This window comes from Diospyros lotus, chromosome 3 (assembly GCF_014633365.1).
Source record: "Diospyros lotus cultivar Yz01 chromosome 3, ASM1463336v1, whole genome shotgun sequence".
Classification (NCBI taxonomy): Eukaryota; Viridiplantae; Streptophyta; class Magnoliopsida; order Ericales; family Ebenaceae; genus Diospyros; species Diospyros lotus.
In genome coordinates this window covers 33,935,146-33,960,364 of record NC_068340.1, presented here as the reverse complement: position 1 = coordinate 33,960,364, position 25,219 = coordinate 33,935,146, and the positions used below count along the sequence as shown (strand labels likewise).

Genomic DNA, 25,219 nt, shown 5'->3' with positions numbered 1-25,219 from the left:
TTCAGTTCGCAACCCCTCAATCTCCAGGTGTGATTTCTAGTTTCTGATTTGTGTTTTCTAGTGTTTTGATTTAATGTGCTGGTGCTTTAACTGTGTTCATAATCATGTCTTCATCCACTACACAATTTTCGTCAACAACCTCATCAATAACTATTACCGTTCCCAATTTTTTGGGGCACACCAGTTATTACCAGTACAAAATTGAATACAACAACAACAACAACAACATATCCAGCCTTTATCCCACTTGTGGGGTCGGCTACATGAATTCTAGACTTCCAAGTGCAAAATTGAATGGGAAGAATTATTCTGCACAATCTGTAACTGTCGTGGAAATCTGGTTGTCAGGCCCTCTGGGCGTGATGGGTAATTTTGAGTAGATTTTAGGAACTTTGGGAGAAAAGGATGCAAAGAGGGAGAGGAGACTGGAGGGATTCAGGAGAAAGAGAAGGATTGAGAGAGAGAATTTGAGATCAAGAGAGAGAATTCTGTTTCGGAGAATATGCTTTTTCTGTACCATTCTCATTCTGTTAGGATAGCTTTTATAGTTATTCCTTGGCACAAAATAACCGCCAAGGTACAACTTGAGTAGCAGTCTAGGTACCATAGCATAACAACCTTACATTGTATAAGCAAAAGACAGAATTACCCCTACCATAACCCTAGGGTCCTGACAATTACCCCCCCCCCCCCCCCCCTCTCTTAAATTTCTTGTCCTCAAGAAATGGAAAGCAGCTGAACTGCTTGAGGAAATTGCTCGAGTAAATCAGGGAGGAATTCCCAGGTGTTGTTCGGATGGAGGTGAGCCCATTGGACCAACACTTGAGTGATAGGGGAATTACCTGCTTATCCAAGATGAGGGCTGGTTCCACTGGTGGGGAAGCATTGGATACATAGGCAGGTAAAGTAGGATCAACCGGTTGGGTACCCGCTGATTTCTTGAGCAAGGAGACATGAAATATAGGATGTATGTGAGAATTGGCAGGCAGTTGGAGCTTATAAGCTGCAGTCCCAAATTTGGCCACAATGGGAAAGGGACCAAAAAACTTAGGACTTGTCTAGAAATTGGTCTGTGAGTAATAGCCCTTTGGTGGGGATGTCTTAACTTCAAATAAACTTGATCACCCACTGAGAACTCCCTTTCATTTCGCCTACGATCAGCAAATTGTTTCATCCGGTTCTGAGTCGTGGTCAACTCCCTGCGAAGCACCTGTAAAACCTCATGTTGTTGCTGTAAATAGTCGTCTACAGAAGCTACAAATGTGGCGGGCAGCAGTGGTGGCTTATAACCATACGAGGCCTGAAAGGGGGATATTTTGATGGAGCTGTGGTAACATGAATTATACCACCACTGTGCTAAAGATAACCACTTGTGCCACGCCTAAGGCTATATAAAACAAAAGCATCGTAAGCACATTTCTAGACACTGATTTACCCGTTCTGTTTGGCCGTCAGTTTCCGAATGATATGCGGTAAGACATATGGAGATTGACACCTCCGGACTTAAACAATTCTTACCATAGCAAACTGGTGAAGACCTTGTCTCTATCAAAGACTATGGTCTGAGACACCCCATGCAAACTAATCACTGAATCCAAAAATACTTTTGCCACCTTCTATGCTAAAAAAGGATGAGTTAGGCCTATAAAATGGGCAAACTTAGTGAATCGGTCTACCATCACAAGGATACAGTTCTTGCCTTCTAATTTTGGTAGTCCTATGAAATCCATGGATAGGCATACCCATGCCTGTGCCAATCTTTCCAAAGGCCGTGATAACCCTGGTGTTGCCACTTTCATGTTTATAGCACTGACACACCTCATAGGACAGCACACACTCCATCACACTCCTCTTTAAGTTTAGCCAATAAAACAGTTGCTTTACCTTGTGATCAGTGTTCTAAAACACGTTAGGCAGTAGTCGGGAGCCAAAAGGAGGGCCTAGCATCTAGGGCGCCTAGGCGGGGCCTAGGAAAAATGTTGTTTTTTTTTTTTTTTTAATTTTAACATGTTTGATGTTATTTAAGATGAAAAAGCAACATCAACAACAAGATGATGCTTGCTGCTTGCTACAAGCAACAAGGAGTAAAAACGAAGATGGCGCAGCAAGAAGCAAGGAGCAAGGAGCAGGGAGAAAGGAGGAAGACAACCATACGTACCAAAGGAAGAAGAGCAAGAACCAGCAAAGAGAGAATGGCCCGATCGACTGCAAAAGAGAGAGGGAGGGAGAAATGACGAGATCGGAGGCGAGAGAGAGAGAAAAACGATGAGATCTGCGGCGATGACAAGTCCGACAAGAGAGAGTGAACGACCCAAGTAGCGACAAGTTCAGGCTGCGCGCAACCCAGGCACCTGGGCTGCCTAGGCACCGATTAGGCCTGATTAATTGGGCCTGGCGCTTAGGGGGGCCGATTTGGCCTTAATCGCAGCAGCCCTAGGCCGCCTTTGAGAACACTGGTTGTGATAGGTATTTCGTATGCCCGAGTGCCCACCCACTAGTGACTCATGCAAAGCTTGCAGAATTTTGGACTTCAGCTGTTCACAATCCTCTATTACTATCCTGCCATGAAACCAGATCAGGCCATTAGTCATTGTGTATCCTGATTTACTTGAAGGGTCAATTGAGTAGTTGCTCCAGCAATTCTTTAGACCATTTAGCTAGTGTATAACTAGTTGTCACCTCTTGTAACCAATTAGGTATGACTGAAGTGATAGTTGCCACCATTCCTTCTTCAAAACACCGAGAGAGAGCATTTGTAGCCACATTCTCTTTCCCTTTTCTATACTGAATAGTATAGTCCAAACCCATCAATCTACTCATCCCCTTTCTTTGTAATTGTGTCTACAGCTTTTGTTGTAATAAGAACTTCAAACTCTCATGGTCGGTGTGGATAACAAAGGAACCACCCTCCAAGTAATGCCTTCATTTATTAACGACTATCAGCACTGCCAATAACTCCTTATCATATATACTTAGTCCCACATATTTGGAAGCTAAGGCTTGGCTAAGGAAGGCTATTGGGTGGCCCTCCTAGATGAGAACAACTCCCACCCCAACATTACTTGCACCTGTCTCTAAGATAAGGGGTCGATTAAAGTCTGGCAAGGCCAAGACAGGTGCCTCGCCCATTGCCTTCTTTGAGTTTATCGAGCCGAATGGCTCGACTCATTTGCAACCCTACTCCCAACTTAAGCAATCTCAAATCAGTCACAAACATTTCTCCCTGCATCTCCCATCGAAAATTTTCACAAGCAGACTTGTACCCCAACCATTTGCAACAGTCATTATCAATGGCCGTGTGCTGATCACCTTGCACCCCAACCTTTTGGCCAACTTCTCATCTAAAAAACGGTGGGTGCTTCCACAGTCAATTAGCATCGTAAGTCTATGATTTCAGACCTTCCCTTCCACTTTTATGGTCTTACTATTAACCAAGCCTAGCAAGGAATGCAACGAAATCGCACCATTACCCGACCCATCCACCTCTTCTTCTTGAATTTCTTCTATTTCCTCTGGTCCTTCATCCCTTTCCAATATGAACAACTGCTTCTGACACTGATGTCCCGGTGCATACTTCTCTCTGCACTTGAAACATTAGCCCGCCTATTTCTTCTACTACATAATTCTAGATTTTCCTCCTATGGGCTGATTCGAGTTTACCGTGGATTGTATAGTAGGTACTCTATAGTTTTGGCCCATCATCAACATTTCCTTCCCCACTCTATTCATCCCCGACTACGGCCCCCTCATGGGAAATTTTTGTTTCCTCATAATAGCATCCACAGTCATCTCCTACAACCTCACATTTTTTACAGCTTGTTGGATCGATCTTGGCTATAACATTTTGACAGTTGGTCTCAATTCTTCCTTCAAGCCACCAATGAAGCTTGAAACAAAGTAAGCCTCACTTAATCCCGGATTTAAATTGATCATTAAGGACTTGAGTTCCTCAAATTTTACTTAATATTGCTAGACAGTGCCCTCTTGTCTCAACTTATTAAATTCCTCCACTACATCGTTCAAATATGCAGAAGCTAGCACCACTTTCTGTTGCTCCGATACATGATACAATGAAAACAGCCTCTTACAACGCCTTATCCACCAGCTGGGATTCTGGCCCTTGAACATTGGATGATCGAGCTTAGGCATAGGGAATTGAGGTTGAGTTGACGTAGCATGTATCCCTAGTCTTCTTCTTGTAGCTCCCTGCTCAAAAATCTCTCCCCTAGCAGTACGCTCTACCTCAAAATCCAGAGACTCTGTTGCTCTAGGGAGTGGTCCAAAAGTAGGAAGGATTGGGATGGACCTTTCCCTAGGAGGAAAGTTCGGTGATATCCTGACCTAATTTTGCCCCACAAACATGACCATGAAGTTCTGTATCTACTCCCAAATTTGATTCCCAACTTCGTCAAGTAAACCGCCTATTTCACCACGTAAACCCCCCACCTCCGCGCGAAATTGGTTGCCGAACTCAGTGCATATGACCTTGACTTCTGCTCAAATTTGATCATTGATGTCAGCGTGCATTTGAGTTTTCCAAATCTTGGTCCCCACTAATACACAATTTACACATCTCTGCTTTTTCAGATGATGTTCCAATCCCCCTATAATACACAATTTACATGTCTCTGCTTTTTCAGATGATGTTTCAATCCCCAACCCTCCTTTTCAAGATTGAGCACGTAATTTCAATTTCTCATACCAAAACCAACAATTAATGAATTCCCACAAAAAACAATTGTTTTCCCTCAACTGTAACATTGGTTCTATTACCATTACCCCAAACCCCTATAAAAAGCCATAACACCACAAACATTCTGACCAGAAACTGGAAAGGCCCTGCTGAAAGTAATGAAATTATTCAGTCTATTCTGCTAATTCTCTTATGCATGATAACAATGCCAGATCTGTTTCTCCAATATTTCATAACACAATTTTCTAGGTTATGTATTTTTCTAACAAGCAAGTTTCAGTAAGACACAAGTCCATCCCGACCAATCTTGTACTGAAACTATCAAACCATTGAGAATATAGAGAAGGCATTTGTTTTCTTAAGAAAGAGCACCATAAGTTAGGAAAAACAGGTCTTAAGGGGACAACTCGGTCACTACTACATGGTAGACCAAGAACACACAATCATTCAAATAATAAATGCCAACAAGAAATTCTCCCAATTTGAGAAGTATGGCCACCATGCTAGTTACCAAAACTAACTGTTACTTTTTGTTGTGGCAGCTGACAAACTTGCTAATTACTATGGTGATGGTGACACATTGTGCGTTCATAGCCCAGTTGCAGTAGATTTGTCAAATGCTTTTCATTCATTTTTATGAATTTTTTTTGTAGAGAAATCAAAAGCATACCTCAAGGAAGATAAACTCAATTCCTCCAATTAGATCCACCTGCTCAACAAGAAACTTTGGAGTAGTTGAACCTGCTTCATCAGATACTTGATAAAACATGTTTGTTAGCATGCAAATAAGCTTGCTGCAAACAATTTCTGCCCAAGAATTTCTCCTGCTTATCTCTATGAGAACCTTAACCACCTTCACATAGAAGAAAAGCAAAACAATATCAAACTCAAGAAAGATGTTGACATAAGGATCCCTAATAGATCTATAGGAAAACTCTATGGTCTATGGAGAAAGTAGAGCACCATGCAACACAAGCTAAAAAATGGTCAATATGTCTGACCAAAATCATTCAATCAAAATGTTGCAGATTCTCACTATTGCCAGTTCAATTATGAATAAGTTAAGAATAGGGAGAACAGTGATGGCAGCACTATTTTGAACTTGCGTTCATTAGCTTTTCACCTTTCCTTGAGATTTCCTTACCAATGTAATCGCTAATATAATGCAAGTCAACCAAATACCAAAGACTGGCAAAAGGCTGGAATGCATAGTCCAGCCACAGCTAAAATCTAGGGTAACATTTGAAAACAAGACAGAAAACCCCATGTAAGTCACTTCCTTTACAAATCTGCAAATAAAATATGATAAGTTACTGTATTATCTTTATTCCAGAATTTATCCAAAAATAGTATTTATACCGTGACTTTGTAGATTACATCAACAGTCAAAAACCACTAAATAGTAATAATTTTAAAAAACAGAAATATCTACACCCAGCATAAATGGTTTGTCATTCAGTCTGAAGATCCTTATAGCAAGGAACATGCGTATATCTGCAAAGACAATAGCATATTATAGAGGAAAAAAAAACTCACCCTTATGTCAAGACCTTCTAATCTGCTCCTCCTGATTTGGCCTCTGTCGCAGACAAAATAGAGTAAACAGCTAAGGGCAGAAGCCCAGACAGATTCTTCCTTCTCTTGTATCTATAGTAGAATAAAATGGTAAAAGTCTTCAAATACTACTAGAGGTACAAAATATAAACTAATCATTGACAAGAGTTGTACTGGACAAAATGGGCAATTAAAATTAACATAAAAAGTAATACAGAGCACATGTTGGTATAATAGGGCCCCCTCTCCAAAAAGTGAAGAGCCTCGTGCACTAAGGACATGTTGGCAGTTCATCTCCAGAACACAACATTAAATAAATTAATCCATCAATTGTGAAGTAGAAAGTGAACCATCAGATCCCACATTTGATTTAAGAAACTTGAAAGAAGCAGCAGCAAAAGTAGAAAGTGAACCATCAGATCCCACAGTTGATGTAAGCAGCAAGTGGAGAAATAATTGAAGAAAGAAAAAATAAAGATTGTAACAAACTGATAGAGAGACAAGAAATACATAAAAACGGAGGGGGGGGGGGAGGAATAAAAGACAAAAACAGCAATGGGGTAGACATACACAGATGTAGCAATTGGTTACATTATATGCATGTACATTTTTGTAGCAAGTACAAAATAAATTGTTTTATATAGACTTTCATCTTTCTGGTCACAGATATCATTCCCAGTACAACTAGAGCTGCAGCTTCATCCTCTTACTGAGAAGTGATTTAAATACGCTGCAACTTTGATGGATTGTTAAGGATCAGAATGACATTTGGAATTGCAAATTCAGTTAGCTCAAAACCGAAAATTTTTTTGAAGCATACCAAAGACACAAGGGAAACAATAAAAAATTAATTGAAAATGTTTAAAAAAGAAATTTAAATTTTTATAAGCATTTATATAAGCTCAAATTAAATAATCAAATATTTGTACCTTACTGTATAAACTTTAAACATAAATAAATTCAAGCACTCCTGTTAAATTCATGTCAAATAAATTGTTATGAATGAAATCCCAAACAAACAATTTTTAAAAGACAACGATCATGTCCATCTACATTGTAAACAAAAGCTATAAAATACCCACCATGTGGGACGTCCTTGGTGGGACAAAAAGGCCAACTTGTGGCAGCAGTATAAAATAAAGTTCTAATGATAATGTCTATATAAAATAAAGTGCTGACATGGTTGTCAATATCGTACCGAACAAGGTACTGGATTTGTTATGGGTCCGGTTCCGGACAGTATCAAAGTACCTTTCTGAACATATTGCTATAATAAATTAAAAATATATCATAACTATCAGCACTATATTAAATTAAGGCACTGAATTTGACGTTAAAGGTAAACAAGAAATAAAATACTCAAAAAAATTAAAGAATATTTATAATAAATGAGTTATAGTGTTGATTTAAAAAAAAAAAAAAACAGCTAACTTGCCATATCTTAATCTATATCTATAATTAATCAGCTGACCCAAGTCGAAGGTGATAATTTTATATAATCCAAATGGTTTAATTGATTAAATGATAGTATTGACTCTTTGTGTACCGAGATTATCTTCCAAATTAAAAAAAATAAGGAATGTCAACTTATTAGTTAATTAGATCTTGACCAATTTCTTCCCTTGGCCTTGACCTACAACCTAATGCCTGTAGCAGAGAGAGCACAGCATGGGAGTCAAATTATATACAGATTCAACTCAAGCATTCATTTTTTAATACAAAGTAAAGAATACAATCACTTTCATATTATGACACAAATGATGATCTAACTTTAGAGACTTAAAAATGGAAATTCTTTTAAAATCTTTAGTGGGGATTTATTTTTTTCCCAATCTTTTAAGAGTACAACAACAACAGTAACAACATATTAAACCTTAAACCCACTCTGAGGTCAGCTACAAAAATTTTAGCTCACCAACCCTTTCTATTTAAGGTCATCTTCTATAAGGTGGGCAGCCCTTATAAATCATATTGTACCTATTACCTAAGAGTTTCCTGCCAAGTTTTTCTTGGTCTTTCTCTACCTCTTTTGCTAAAAACTTGTTCCATTCCATTCACTCTCTCATAGGAGCCTCTAATAGTTTTCTTCTCACACATCTTATCTTTTCTTATATGGCACACACATCCAACATAACATTCCCATCTCTATTGTGCTTCATATTTTGTAGATGGTGCTTTATTATCCAATATTGTTTCACGCAACAAAGTTGGGCTAACATCTCTAATATCTTTAGAGAAAGTAATAGACTAGGTTACCCAATCTATGGGGAAAAAATCCCAAAATAAAGTAAAACTAAATTAGGAAAAGAATCAAAAAGGAAAATAAGAATCTCTATTTGCAGGCCAAGTTTGACCACACACACTATAGTATAATCCTATTATATTTTTGGAGGATTCTTCAATTAATTATTATAATAGGATAGATATTGAATTTAGTATCTGCAGAAAGTTTAGCGAGGAGAACTGATATAATTCATCATAGTGAATGGAATATATATACAACATACATCCTTACTGCTTTCCTAGTGAGTAGGTATGTTTGCAACTTGATTGTTGGTAGGAGTATAAATAAGCTGAAATACCCCTTCTTCCAACTTCTCCTTAATGAAATGCCTGTCAATTTTCAATGTTTTGTTTGATCGTGATGAACTGAATTCTTAGCAATGCAGATAGCAAATTGGTTGTCACACAATACCTTCATTGGTCTAGCAACATTCATTTTCAGGTCTTGTAGTAATCTTCTCAGCCATATTCCTTCACAAAATCCTTGAGCCATAGCTCTAAACTCAGCCTCTACATAGCTTTGAGAGACCATAGATTGTTTTTTATTGCGCTAAGTGACCAGATTTCCACACACAAATGAACAACATCCGGAGGTTGACCTCCTATCAAGAATTGAGTCAGCTCAATCTACATCATTGTACACTTCCACCTCTCTGTTTGCTATTTTCCTAAACATCAATATTCTGTCTGGAGTTAACTTTAGATACCTTAGGATGTGATACACTGCTTCCATGTGTTCTTCTTTAGGGTCATTCATGAATTGGCTCACAATACTAACAGAAAAACCTATATCCGTTCTAATGTGTGACAGGTATATAAGTTTTCCTACCAATCGTTGATGACGCAGCGTGTAGCGCGAGTGTAAAGAAAACACACCAAAATAAACCCTTGAAAGAGCAAACTTCAATGGCCGAAGCTTGGCTTTCAAGAAGACGCAAAAACAAGATTGCTTTGCTAAGAAAACCCAAATAGGTTGCTGAAATTTGATTAAGAAAAACTTGATTACAAACTCTAGATCCTAGGCATATTTATAGTATTTGGCTAATCCAAATCCATCTAATATTTGGAAAACAAAATCCAACTAGAATCCTAATAGAAATAAATCCTAATCCAACATGAAGTAGAATCCTGAATCAAGTAGAAACATGAAATTGAATCCTAAATCAAGTAGAATTCTAAAAACTTAAGAAGCATTAAAATATTGTTCCGGCGTGGTTGGGTCGGCTTTGGGCTGGGTCTTGATTGGTGACCGCATCATTCACCTCCACTTGAGAAGAATTCGTCCTTGAATTATGATCTGGGTATTACAACTCAACGTCCGGCAAATACAAAGAAAGATCGGCAACATTGAATGTTTTGGAAATACCCATATGATTTGGCAAATCCACAACATAAGCATTATCATTGATCTTCTTTGTAATCTTGTAAGGACCATACTTCTTTGGCTTGAGCTTGTTCTATTGTCCTGTAGGAATCCGTTCATTCTTCAAGAATATTATGACTTCATCTCCAACCGCAAATACCTTGTACTTCCTATACTTGTCAGCTGCTGTCTTGTACTTCTTATTTGCTTTGTGCAACTTTTGCTTGACATCTTCTTGAACTGCTTGAATGTGTTCGGCTAAGTCACTAGCTGCAGCACTGAAACCCGGTACCTTTGGCAATTTTACCAAATCCAATGCATGATTAGGAACTTTCATGTATACGATAGAGAATGGTGATCTTCTTGTTGAGCTATGCACGGCGTTGTTGTAGGCAAATTCCGCTTGAGCTATGACTAGGTCCTATTGTCTTGGCTTGTCTTTGCAAACACTGTGAATCAGATTTCCTAAGGTACGATTCACCACCTCTGTCTGTCCATCAGTCTGGGGATGTGCTGTGCTACTGAAATTCAAAGATGAATCGAACATTCTCCACAAGGTAATCCAGAAATAACTCAAAAACCTTGTATCACGATCCGAAGTAATAGTTTTAGGGACTTCATGTAGTCTAACAATCTCCTTGAAAAACAGTTTGGCTGTAGCTACTGCATTTGCCGTCTTCTTGTATGGGAGAAAGTGCGCCATCTTGGAAAACCTGTCAACCACTACAAAAACAGAATCCATACCTCGTTGGGTTCGCGGTAGACCCAACACGAAGTCCATAGACAAATCTTCCCAAATAGCATTGAGAACAGGCAATGGCATGTAGAGACCGGCGTTAGAAGAGTGCCCCTTAGCTGTTTGACATATATAACACATCGCCACAATAATAGAAACATCTCTCCTTGCTCTTGGCCAATAATACATTCCCATAACAACTTCAATAGTCTTGTCTCTGCCAAGATGCCCTGCTAAGCCACCACCATGCAAATCCCGAATAATTTTCTCACGAAGAGATGTGCAAGGGATGCACAACTGATTTCCCTTCATGAGAAACCTATCATGCACATAGAAATCTCCTGATGGTTGCTGAGACATGCATTGTTCCCACACATGTTTGAAATCCTCGTCTGTCGCATATAATTCTTTCAAGCACTCAAACCCAACAATCTCAACACTAAGGGTCTTGATCAAATCCACACACCTACTCAAAGCGTCTACCACTCGATTATGTTTTCCCGACTTATGTAAAATTTTATATGGAAATTTATCAATAAAAGCAGACCATCTAGCATGCATATCACTCCTCAATTGCCTTTGGCTACTCAAGTACTTAAGAGCTTGGTGATCCGTGTAAAGAACATATTCTTTGGCAATCAAGTAATGTTCCCATATCTTAAGAGCCCTCACTACTGCATAAAACTCCTTATCATAAGTAGACCACTTTCTTCTAGCTTCACACAACTTCTCATTGAAAAATACAATTGGTCTCTTCTCTTGGGACAACACAGCACCTATACTCACTCCACTCGCATCACACTCAACCTCAAACAATTTGTCAAAGGTTGGCAAAGCTAAGACAGGAGCGATACATAATTTATCTTTTATCAAGGTGAAACTTTGCTCTTGTTCTTCACCCCAATGGAACTTTCCTTTCTTTAAACAATCAGTAATTGGAGCCACAATACTACTAAAGTGTTTGATAAACCGCCTATAGAAAGATGCTAACCCATGGAAACTTCGCACATCATTGACATTTTTAGGAGTTGGCCACTCTCTAATAGCTCGCACTTTTTCCTCATCTACCTTTACGCCCTCTTTACTTATAACAAAGCCCAAGAACAACAAGCTCTCACTCATAAAAGTACGCTTCTTCAAATTAGCATAAAGTTTGTTTTCCCTCAACACACTCAACACCTCTCGAATATGCCCCTCATGCTCATTAATAGACTTACTGTATATCAAAATATCATCAAAATACACCACAACGAATTTATCAATGAAAGGGCGTAATACTTGGTTCATTAGTCTCATGAAAGTGCTTGGTGCATTGGTTAGTCCAAAGGGCATGACTAACCACTCAAACAACCCATCTCTTGTCTTGAAAGCTGTCTTCCACTCATCTCCAGGTCGAATTCTGATTTGATGAAAACCACTTCTAAGATCAATTTTGGAAAAAATCACAGCCCCATCAAGTTGATCAAGCATGTCGTCGAGCCTAGGAATTGGAGCCTAGGAATTGGAAATTTGTACCCAATAGTAATTTTGTTGATGGCTCTACTGTCAACACACATCCTCCAACTCCCATCTTTCGTTGGTGTCAATAATGCTGGCACTGCACATGGACTCATGCTAGTCTGAATGTGCCATTTTCTCAACAATTCCTCTACCTGCTCACGCAAAATCTCATTCTCCCTAGGACTCATCCTATAGTGTGGTAGGTTAGGCAAGCTAGCACCAGGAACCAAGTCAATGTGGTGTTGAATATCTCTCATAGGAGGTAGCTCATTAGGCAACTCCTCAGGAACCACATTATGAAATTCCTCCAACAATCCCTGCACCTCCACTGGAATTTAATTTACCTTCAGTTGCTCACTCACACTCTCTCCCTTGATAACCAATAAATGAACCTCTCGAGTATCTTTACACTCCCTCACAAACTCAGTGTGTTTATGTGTAATGGTAAGAAAATTTCGCCCCTCCACTTTAGAAGCTTTGGTTTGATTCTTTTCCACTATGGGTAACAAAGTATAACGCACACCTTCTTTCTCAAGCTGATATGTGTTCTTCCTACCCGAGTGCTTAGCATCCACATCAAATTGCCAAGGCCTCCCAAATAAAATATGGCAAGCATCCATATCAACAATATCACAATAGACTTCGTCGGAGTACTTACCAATAGAGAAAGGCACCCTGCAACGTTCATCCACATGTATGCCACCAACTTCTTTGATCCATCCAATCATGTAAGGACTTGGATGTTTTTCAGGAGTTAACTGCATCTTTGCCACCACGTCTCTTCCTATGATGTTCTCCTGACTTCCACTATCAATAATCAACTCAAAGATTTTTCCTTTCACCGTACACCTCATGCGAAAAAGCTTATGCCGTTGAGTAGTATCTTCATTCTTTTGAGATAGCATTAACTTCCTCACCACACAGGTATATTGCCCATGTCCATAATCTTCTTCGTCATCCTCCCCATCAGGCCCGCAATATACTTCCTCTTCAGCAACATCTTCCCCTTCCTTTTCTACAATGTTAACTGTTTTCCTCTTTGGACAATCACTAGATCGATGCCCAACCTCATTGCACTTGAAACATTTTAAAAGAATAGGCTTTGCATAAGGATTAGGGGATTTTGGAAGATTAGAAATAGTACCTCGAATGTTTCCCCCCGTTGTAGCCTTATTAGGGTTGACTGTATGGAGTGGATTGGAGGGTTGCGCTCCTTGAACCGACTTGCCTTTATCAAAAGCTGGTTGTTTATTTTCATTCTCACTATACCGACGATAGGTGTCATTACGAGATCTCTCACTCAACATTAACTCAGCCTTTAAAGCTAAGTTCCTTGCTTCTTGCACACTCAGAACCATCTGAACCCCAATTTTATCACGAATAGCAGGCTTCAATCCATTCAAGTAACGAGCTGCTTGTTGATTGTCACTTTCTGACAATTGGTTTCTCTTCGCTAATCATAAAAACTCAAAGGTATATTCATTCACACTCTTCATTCCCTGTGCATATCTTTGATAAGCTTCAAACATATATTGTTCATAGTCAGGGGGCAAAAACCTACCTCTTAACAGTTGCTTCATTTGTCTCCATGTCTGAACTGGCTGTCAGCCTTCCCTCAATCTCGTTTCTCTTAATCGCTCCCACCAAACAGATGCACCGCCCTTCAACCTGTAAGCCACTAACTTTACTTGTCATTCATCTGGGATCTCCATGTATTCGAAAAAACAGTCAACCTCAGTGATCCAATCCAGGAACCCCTCAATATCAAGATCTCCACTAAAGGTGGGAATATCAACTTTTAGTTTATACTCATCGTTGCCCCAGTGGTTGTGCTGATGCGCATTCCTCCTAACCCCTCTACCACCAGGGTTAGCTATTGCTCGACCAAAATCATCCTCTTCATCACTATCTTCAATCACTGGTCTTTTAGGATTAACAAGGACATGATTAATGGGTGGTCTTCTCGCTCCGGCTTGATTCACCCCATTATTCAGGTTTCTGTCATCATCGACTCGTAGTAAGGTGCCCAATTGGTTGCTATGTTGCTCCAATCGCAGTTGGATAGTACGAGTTACTTCCCGCTGTTCTTCGATTGCTCTCCAAACTGCGGACAACCCTTGATCACCGTCACGAGGCTGGTTGCTACCGTTACCTTCAAGATTGGCCATCTAATTGGTTGAATAACCGCTCTGATACCACCTGACGCAACATGTAGTGCGAGTGTGAAAAAAACACACCAAAATAAACCCTTGAAAGAGCAAACTTCAATGGCCGAAACTTGGCTTTCAAGAAGACGCAAAAACAAGATTGTTTTGCTAAGAAAACCCAAATAGGTTGCTGAAATTTGATTAAGAAAAACTTGGTTACAAACTCTAGATCCTAGGCATATTTATAGTATTTGGCTAATCCAAATCCATCTAATATTTGGAAAACAAAATCCAACTAGAATCCTGATAGAAATAAATCATAATCCAACATGAAGTAGAATCCTAAATCAAGTAGAAACATGAAATTGAATCATAAATCAAGTAGAATTCTAAAAACTTAAGAAGTATTAAAATATTGTTCCGGCGTGGTCGGGTCGGCTTTGGGCCGGGTCTTGATTGGTGACCGCATCAGTTGATATCTCCCTTTATCAACTAGAACACTTTCCTTGTCAATGTCTAACTTTGTAGTAGATTCCATGGGAGTGTCCTCAGGTTTGCAAACCATCATACCAGTTTCATTTAGGAAATCTAAGATATACTTCCTTTGGGAGACCGAAATCCCATTTTTCGACCTTGCAACTTCCATGCCCAAGAAATATCTTAGATAATCCAAATCTTTAATCTCAAACTCCGTTGCAAGAACTTCTTTTAAGTATCTTATTTCAAAAAAATCATTTCTTGTTACAATGATATCATCTACATAGACAATGAGGATAGAAATTTTACCTCTTGAGGAATGTTTGACAAAAAAAGGTGTGATCTACTTAGCATTGACCATACCCATACTTCTTGATTGCCTTTGTGAATCTTCCGAACCAAGCTCTAGTAGACTGTTTGAGACCATAAAGTAATCTCTTTAGTCTACATACCTTGTTCTTTGTAATGTTAGTTTCAAATCCAAGAGGAATGTCCACGTAAACCTCTTCTTCTATGTCTCCATTTAGGAATGCATTCTTCACATCTAATTGGTGGATAGGCTAATCCAAATTTATAGCTAGGGAGAGCAGTACTCTGATGGTATTTAGCTTAGCCACTAGGGCGAATGTCTATTGGTAATCAATACAATAAGAATGCATGAAGCCCTTTGCCACAAGTCAAGTCTTATATCTTTCAGTCTATCCATCTTCTTTATATCGCACAGTGAACACCCATTTGTAGCCCACATGATTTTTTTTTTTTATGGTAATTCTTTAACATCCCAAGTCTCATTCTTCTCCGAGGTTTGAATTTCCTCAAGAACAACTTTCTTCCACCTTGGTTGTTGAAAGGCTTCTCATATGTTGTTAAGGACCTACACTTTGTCCATACTTGAAACAAATGTACTAAAACCAGGTGAAAGACCCTTATATGATATATAGTTTTGAATTGGGTGTTGTGTGCATGATCTAACACCCTTTCTCAATGCTATGGGCCAATTGAGTTCATCATCAATAGGTTTATCATTGGAATTACCTTCACTTACCCTCAAATCCGAGTCAGAGTCTTGGTCAGTCTCAAGACATGTTTGTTGTTCAATCCCTTCTTTATTATACTTCCTCCAAGAGTAAACTTGAAGTTCATTGGTACAAGGATGGGAAGGATGGTGATTGTTGGATCAGGTTATGATTACTGTGAACTTGAATTGCCAAATGGTTGTTGCTGTTGTTGGCTCCAGATGAAAGGACTAAAGATGGAAGGAATGTGCCAAAAATTAACATTCCTAAGGATTATTTAGAGTGTCCCCCCCCCCCCCCCCCCCCCCTAAATATAAGTTTTGAAATAATAGGACAGATTTTCAAAAAAAAAGTTACATCCATTGAAGTGAAAAACCGATTATATTTTAGGGAATAACATTTGTAAATCTTTTTGATGAGAAGAGTAGCCAAGAAATATGCATTTGATGGATTTGGGATCAAACTTGCTTCGAAATTGCGATGAACCTAGACAAAAGCAGAACAACCAAAGACCTTTAGGGAATGTGTGAGAGAACCCGAGAGTGTGGTAAAGATTAAAGAAGAAGTTGACTAGGTGTTTGATGGTTGAGAGTGCATGAGGGCATTCTATTGATGAGATAGGTGGCCGTGAGAATGACTTCACCTCAAAAGTGTTTAGGGACATTTGAAGAAAACAAGTAATCTGACCACTACTAAAAGATGTCGGTTCTTACGTTTAGCAACCCCATTTTGTTAGGGTGTATCAACACAAGAGCTCTAACGAATAATGCCTTGATTTGAAAGATAGTCTCCAAGGATATAATTGAAGTATTCCTTGCCATTATCCATTCTCAAGCTTAGAATCTTGGCATGAAATTGACTTTGAATCACTGAATTAAAATTTTGAAAGATTTGACTGGTCTTAGATTTTCCTTTCATAAGAAACACTCAAGCAAGGCATGTATGATCATCAATAAAAGAGATAAACCAAGGAGAACCAGTAACATTTTTGACTCAATAGGGCCCCACACATCACTGCGAATCATATAAAAAGGATGGGATGCTTTGTAAGTTTGGCTAGGATAATTGTTACGAATATATTTAGAATATTGGCAAATTTCACACGGAAACAAGTGTGGATCTTTATTCTTAAACAACAAAGGAAATAGTTTTTTAAGGTAGACAAAATTGGGATGACCTAACCTGTAGTGCCATAAAATAATTGCATTATTATTGTCAGAAGGAAAACTAGAGGGACAAACAGAACTTTCTGAGGATAAGCAATTGCTGGGATGAACTTGTTTGCTTTGGAAGTCATTCTTTTTTAGGTAGTGTTTGTTAAAATGGATAAGATAAGGCTCCATCAAGATAATTTATCTGTGAAGTTAAAGATAAGTTATCCGAAGGGGGGGAAGGGATAAATTTATCTTGAAAGTTCAAGATAAGAAATCCTGTGACTTCTTTTCAAAAAATTTAACAAACACAATGAAAAGCACTTTTGTTCGGAATGCTTTCTATATCTTATCTTTTCCGGTCTATATCTTGGTTAACAAACACTACCTCAGGAGATAAGAGTCCTGAACATGCCTCAGTATTGCCAATTGTCTTTCCCGAAGTCAGATCCTAAAATTCACAGAGATTATTTGAGAACTTGGCCACACAATTGTGATCAGTGGTAAGTTTATTTATTGATAATAATAGATTGCAATCTAAGTTAGGAACCAAGAGAACAAATTTTAGGGTAAAGTCCTTGGATAGAGCTATAGAACCTATCCCTACTACCCTTAATAGGGACCCATCTGCAATCTTTACAGTCCAATTTTCATCACAAGGATTAAATCTTGTCAGTAGCTTGATATCTCCAGTCATGTGGTCAGATGCTCTTGAGTCAACAACTAACACAGTTGATAGTTCACGTTTAGCATTGAAAGCACTTAGGAAATTACCTTTGTGGGCTATGGCTCTGGAGGCAACAACTGAAGGTTGAGTGGCCCATGACTGGCCAAACATCTTTCTTAGCCATTCCATATGTTCCTTGCCAAAAAGGTTTGGTTTTGAGGTTGTGGCAATCTCCTCCATAGAAGCTATATTGCCCCGACTTTTCCTCTCATGAGCAAGTTTCCAATCTACTGGGTTTGTCATGTATCTCCCAGTAGGTGTCCCTTGTGTGACCTATTCTATGACAGTGATCACACCAAGGACACCCCTTTTTCTATTTGGTTGGTTGTTGAATCCCCCGGGTGGTTAGGGCTGAAGTTTCCAGATTTGGAGTGGCAATCTTCAGCATAATTTTCATCCTGCTCTCCTCTCGATGAACTTTAGAAAAGGCCTCCCGAATACTTGGTAGAGGTTTTGTACCTAGAATTTTCCCTCTCACTCCATCTAGGTTTTTGTTTAAACATATAAGGAACTTGTATAATCTCTTTTCCTCAACAATCTGTTTGTATTTGGCTGTATCTTTCGAACAATTCAATTGGATCATATCATATTTATCCAATTGAAGCCAGTACTTATTGAGTGAATTAAAGTACTAGGTAACATATTGGATTCTCCCTGTCACAGATCATCAAGTATGCTTCTCAAACAGCTCCGATGCATTTTCAACATGTGAGTAAGCCTCCTTAGCAGCTTCCCAAATATCATGTGCAATGTCATAAAACAAAAAATTCTCACCAATCTCAATAGTCACGGAGTTAATACGCCAAGACATTACCATGTTGTTCTCGGATTTCACATCTAGAACTTTAAGTCTTCCTCCCCAGGTTTGATTGTAGCTCTAGTTAGGTAGTCATCCTTTCCCTTTCCGCATATGAACATCAAGAAGAATTGAGACCGCTAGAGGTAGTTTTGCCCGTTCAGCTTGTGGCCAATGATAGTAAACATGTTGTCTACGGCTCCTGTGTTGTTGGTCGAACAACAGAAGATCTCCAAAGACGGATTGCTTTTTTCGGCCATATTGTGATTCACAAATCTGAAGATTGTAGGATTGATTGAAGGGTAGAGAGTCGGCGTGGCAATAGCTGCCTAGGTGTGGCAATCGTTGCCGATGTGGATGTGGTGGTAAAGGAAAGATAAGAGCTACCTAGGGTTTAACAAATGAGGAGGATTCTTCCCTGCTCTAATACCATTAAAAAATTTTAGGGAGAACTAATATAATTCATCATAGTGAACAGAATATATATACAGCATACATCTTTACAGGTTTCCTAGTATGTACACTACAATTAGGAAATTATATTCACAAAACTTTAGGAAACCTACAGCTAGCTGTGAGGAAGAGAAAGAGATTTATTCTCTCTACTCAAACTAGGATAGGTTGACTTTACAGAAAAAAAGGAAAGTTAGAAAATAGGAAACAGAATAATTAGTTGGTTGATGGCTGATATTACTTGAAATCTCTACAGTATTAAATCATAGATTTGAGACTGCCTCCCTCACTCCCTCCCTATAAAACCAGCAAGCAAATAGGCAGAGCAAACTTTAGAAAGTGCATTGCCACAAGCACTCTAAAGTTGTGTGTGTGTGTGTAGATATAATATGATATTAACCTTATATATGAAACAACCGAGAAAGATACAGAGAACGAGAGAGAGAGAGAGATGGAGTGAAAAACTTAGTTCTTCATTCAGTTTGTGTGTTTAACTAAACTACACAAGTCTCCCATTTATATGTACAACCTACTATACACAATACAAACTACTCTTCAGCACTCCCGCTCAAGCTACTGCATAGATATGTGCCAATTCGGTAAAAATATGGTCAATCCATGGTACTCAAAGTAATTTAGTAAACAAATCATTAGACCTCACAAATTAAGTGTTAATCTCTCCATAAAGAAGCTTTTCTCAGACAAAATGGCAATTGATCACAATATGCTTAGTCCTCCAATGAAAGAACAGATTGGAATCAACATGAAGGGCACTTTGATTATCACATAAGCTCCAACTCTCCAAATCTCAATTCCTTGGAAGTTGTCGAATCCAAATAAGCTCACATGTAGATAGAGCAACAACCTTATAATCATATACTGCACTAGACCGTTGCCACAACATGTTTCTAGCTTTTCCAAGAAACTAGATCACCTTCAAGCAAAACAGAATACCATAGAATGCCTATTTGAAGGATTACCTACCGAGTCTACATTAGTTTACCCAACATTTGTGTAGCCTCGATTCTCAAACAACAAACCACAACCAAGGGATCCTCTAAGGCTCATGGTATGGGGTCAGGTCAAGGTCGAGGTACATAACGTAGTACAATAGGTAGTACATGGGGACAGGCTTAGCTGGTACACTATTTTGGGTCATGGTATGTTTTCAATATGACCTCAAGTCGACATTAAATTTATACTAACTAAATTATATATGTTATTTTTTAATAAAAATTAATACTTTTATTATTGATATTTTAAAATGATCTGGTGATCTTAGTCTACCATGTGAATGTTGTGGTCATTGAGTTCTTTAATATAATAACAATTAATATTTTTTCAATATTTGTAATAATTGAAAAACAACAAAAGAAATAGCAACAATTTCAAAAGAAAAACAAAGTGAATTGCAAAAGAAAGTCATTGAAAAACAAAAAAATATTACCACTTGAACACAACCCACGCTACAATTAAGAGCAGGAAAAACAAACAAATTCATGGGAAAACAAATGAAAGTGCAACAATTACAGAGTAGTCACTGGAGGTGGGTTGCCTGCCTTTGGCAACACTGTCAGTGAAAGGTGGTTGCCAAAAGTCAAGTCCATGTGCCCACATGTGTGACCTACTTATCTGCATGTGAGAATCGCAAAATGTCATGGTGTGACATTTCCAACAGACTTTCAGGCACCACTGGCAGGCCCACCTCTCCCTAATCTATCTGAGCACGCTTTCATATTGACAAAAGAAAAAAAGACTTTCTTTGATGACAAATCATCCTAAAAGCCTAAAACCTTCTGAAAATCAAGCTGAGAATCTGGTTTCAGCCCTCAAATTGGGATGAACATCCCAATTCACAGTACCGCCCCTGGTATTGCAACCCTAACTTTAGTGTCTCCAGATACAAAAACTAAAGCATGCAATGATTATCACATGAAGCGTCTAAAATTTGGCTAACCACACTCACTGCCAAAGAGACATCAAGCCAAGTAACAGTGAGGTAATTAAGTTTCCCTGCCAGTCGTATATAGCTCCCCCAGAACAGGAAGTAGCTTCACATGAGGATCCATGGGAGTATCCACCAGTCTAGATTCTAGAATCAAACATCCCAATCTCCTCCAAAATATCCAGAATACCATGTGAAAACTGAGCCACATCAATGCTAAGGAAATACTGTATTTTGCCCAAACTTGATTGAAAATGAGAATGCAAATGACCTTTCAATTGTAAGATACAGGTCTCATCTTCAGCGGTCACAAAACCATCAACATATACAACCAAATATATAGTACCACTAGTGGAATGTTGATAGAGAACAGAGTGATCAGAATCACTCCTCGTCAAGCCAAAAGACCACACAACAATGCCAAACCAATCAAACCAACACCAAGGAGATTGCTTTAGCCCATACAATAGTTTTCGAAGACAACAAACCAACCTAGGTTACCCTAAGCAACAAACCTAGGAGGTTGCTCCATATACACCTCCTCCTGCAAATCACCATGGAGGAAAGCACTTTTTATGTCTAGCTGGTAGAGCAGCCACTGATGAATGGCAGCAATAATAAGAAAGAGACGAACTAAAGCAATCTTGGCAATTAGAGAGAATGTATCACCATAATCCAGACCAAAGAAGACATCTCTTCCTTCATAGCATGATGCCACCTATGGTATGAAACTGAATTACCAATTGCAACTTTGAATTGCAAACCCTAGCGTAGCAACATTTCAATCAAGATAGGTAGCGAGCAAGCTAGGCTACTAAATCACTCCAATGGAAACCAGAAAATCTCAATTCCACCCTCTCTTGGCCCTAATACCATGAAGAAGCCAAGAAAGATAAGAGAGAAAGAGGAAGAAAGAATGGAGCAAAAAACTGAATTCTGTATTCAGCTTGTGTGTTAACTAACTAAACTACATGAATCTCCTACTCATATTACAAAACTAACTACTCTTGAACAAAAAATATAAATATAGAACTCTGCATCTGAGATGCAGGAAAATGCAGAAGGGTAGTACCAGCAGTATGCTGATACCACTGCAATACCAACAGGTATTTTGACTGGAATGAAACAGCTATGATTGTATAGGATTTCTTCTGTTATTGTACATACCAGTACAGGAGAATATCCATAATTGGTGGCTCATTTAAGAATAATGCAATAAACATAATAAATATTGACATTTGCATCACACAGTACATACAAAGTTATTTCTCAGATTCAAACAAAGTTTGAATTCCTTAATAAATAATCACTGCAGCCAGTAATATTATAAATATTATAAAAAAAATAAGCTTTCAACAAAAGGAAGGTGATTCATGTGCCATAATGAAGCATAGGGGGTACCTGAACAAGATGAAGAAGAATCTCATACAATATGCCTAAAATCCAGGTCTCAAAATTACTGATAGCTGAGGAATTCTCTAACTTAGAATACTCTGACTGTTTCTTTCCTTGAGTCATAAGTTGTGCTTCATTATCAAAGAATGATTCTTGAGGGTAATCTTCTTCAATTACAGAAGTATCATCAAGTATCATTGGCTCCAAAAGATGACCATGAACCCCAAGGTTTAGTATTAAATCAAAGGCACGACACCTTGAAGCCAATCTGGGAGAACTAAGCATTTCCTGAATGATATATGCAAGAAAACATGAGAAGGTTTAATACGTCATTGTTACAGCAAAGAAATTGGTAAGGATGCAGCACCTCAAGCATGGATAAAGTGAGGGGTGCAGCTGTTTGAGAATCCAGCACATACCTACAACCCAAAGTTAAAGCAAATAACACCCACAAAATTTTATGAGAGAAAATAAAAAGAATGGCATTCACAAATGGATTCTCAAAAATAAATAAAAAGAGTTATACATGGTATTATAGATTTAGAAAAAAGATTATGACAAAATCCAGAGAAATTTTATGGAGGGTTTTAGAGAATAAATGAATATGAATTGCAGATAAACAGGTTATTAAATACATGTATCATTGACGCGGTTGACAAGAAAAAGCCCAAGAGAAAGCCCAAGAGGAAAGCCAGGAAGTGACTCTTGACAGGAAAGAATGGACCTAAATTTTAGTAGTATAAGAATTTCAGTCTTTCTAGAAGTTTTAGGATTTCAGTCTTGTTAGAAGTTTAAGAAATTTCAGTCTTGCTAGAACTCTAGTTCCTTGATTGGATAGTTCTTTAAGCCCTTGCTCACTTATATGGGCCATCCTAAAGTGCCACAACCTAGTATGCTCATGGGTCCTATTCTCACCTATAGTTGCATCACCACGTAATGTGGATGCTTGCAGCACATATATACCATTTTGTAAGGCAGCTTTCATGCATATGAGTGAGCCTCTAGTTACCTTAAGAACTCCACCATCTCCCCTATAGGAGTAGCCATTTTTATCCAACTCTCCAAGTGAAATTAGGTTCCTTTTTAATTCTAGGGCATATCTAACAGCAGTCAATGTCCTAATAATTCCATCATGCATCCGAATCTTAATATCTCCAATTCCCTTAATATTACACTCATGGTTGTTTACTAATAACACTTTTCCACCACCTACATCCCTAAAGTTTAGAAACCATTTTCTATGGGGGTCATGTGAAAGGAACAACCCGAATCAAGAACCCAAACCACCCTAACTTACTTGCTTGATGCAACCAATGCATCAGCACTATCATAGTCAAACTCACATAATGAGGATGAAATTTCAGGATTTAATTTATCTACAAATTCTTTCTTCCGCTTAGGGCAATGCTTCTTAATATGCCCTTCTTCATGACAATGGTAGCATTTGATGATTTTCCTACCATTTGTAGATTTTAACCGAGACCTACCCCTACTCCTAGGGTCTCTTTTATCTGTTTTGATTTTCACAGCAAGTACCTCACTTGTTGGATTCTTTCCCTCTACCTTATGTTGCAATTTTTTGGAGTTCAATGCTCCAATAACATCATCAAGAGTCAATGTGTCCCTACCATGTTTGAGAATGTCGACAAAGGTTTCATAGGACTTAGGTAGTGACTGCAACAGTACTAGGGCCTTGTCTTCATCATCATATTTCACCTCTATGACATAGCTCATTCGTCATCAATATGATCCTAAAGTTTTTGCCCTTCTTGCATCTTAAAGGTGAAAAAACTTGGCCTTCAAATACAGCCTACTTGATAAAGATTTTGTCATATATAGACTCTCTAGTTTTAACCAAAGTTCTGCAGCGGTTTTCATCTTTGAAAGAGCAAGACTTTGTCTCCTAGGCTTAAGATTAGGGTATTAAAGGCCTTCTTGCCTATTTCCTTTTTCTTCTCTATGGTATATGATGTAGGCATCTTGGACTCTCCATCGAGAGCCTCTTCTAGTCCCAGATTTCCTAATAGTGCCCTCATTTTCATTTTCCAAAGACCAAAATCATTTTGGCCATCGAATTTCTCAATATCATACCGTGTGGCAGAGGCTGTAGAAGCCATTCCTGCGGGCATATCTATTGATTTCTAAGGATCTTGGCATTTTCTTGAAAAGTGAACCTGACTCTGATACCAATTTGTTAAAACTGGGAGCACTAGAAACACTAATTTTGGACCAAATTTCAACACACACACTTCTTGATTCATGTAACAAATTGAAAATAAGATAGAAACAGAATTGAAATAAAGACAAGATATGTAAACCACAAGAACACCAGCGATTATCCTGGATCAGATCACAAATGTGATCCTACATCCAACCTTCGGCCAGAGAGCAATCCACAAAGATTTTTGATGAAATCAATACAAGACTTTGACACTCGCACAAGCCCTTCCCTCCTGATACACGAGAACTCTCACTATGAGATTACAAGTCTATCTTCTCTAGCTTTCTCTCACAATACAACCTCGCGCACAACAATGAAATGATCAATCATATGGTATCCGATAGTCTACCCCCACGCCCCTTATTTATAGACACAAGGGGGATGAGTTACAAGGGATTTTAAAAAAATAAAAAAGGGACAATTCCCTATCTACCCCTCACTAATTAAACATACAATTAGACTATATTTCTTAATTGTCACAGCCGCATATAATCCTTAATAGGAAGTCTGAGTCCTTCTAATCTTTCTAGTCACTCAATGCAAAACTCGAAATAATAGTAAGAAGGTGATCATTCTTCCTCTCAGCCACCCCATTTTGTTGAAGGATATTAACAGAAGAGGATTCATAGATTATATCTCTTGCTTGAAAATAGGGAGAAAGGGACTGATTGAAATAATTCTTAGCATTATCAAAACGAACTCTTTTAATGTCAACATTGAATTTAGTTCTCACCATATTATGGAAATTTGAAAATATGGAAC

General features: G+C 38.5%; 1 protein-coding gene across 3 annotated transcripts in view; it reads right to left on the bottom strand.

Annotated features, from left to right (window-relative positions):
* The window catches only part of LOC127796757 (uncharacterized), a 60,410-nt gene that overhangs the window by 16,421 nt on the left and 18,770 nt on the right, over positions 1-25,219 (bottom strand). For all 3 annotated transcript variants that reach the window (XM_052329124.1, XM_052329125.1, XM_052329126.1), the window contains 4 exons: positions 22,604-22,655; positions 22,243-22,524; positions 6,230-6,340; positions 5,364-5,546 (listed from right to left, as the gene is read on the bottom strand). In XM_052329124.1, coding sequence (XP_052185084.1) covers positions 5,364-5,546; positions 6,230-6,340; positions 22,243-22,524; positions 22,604-22,655 — 628 coding nt within the window. The remainder of the gene's footprint in view (positions 1-5,363; positions 5,547-6,229; positions 6,341-22,242; positions 22,525-22,603; positions 22,656-25,219) is intronic.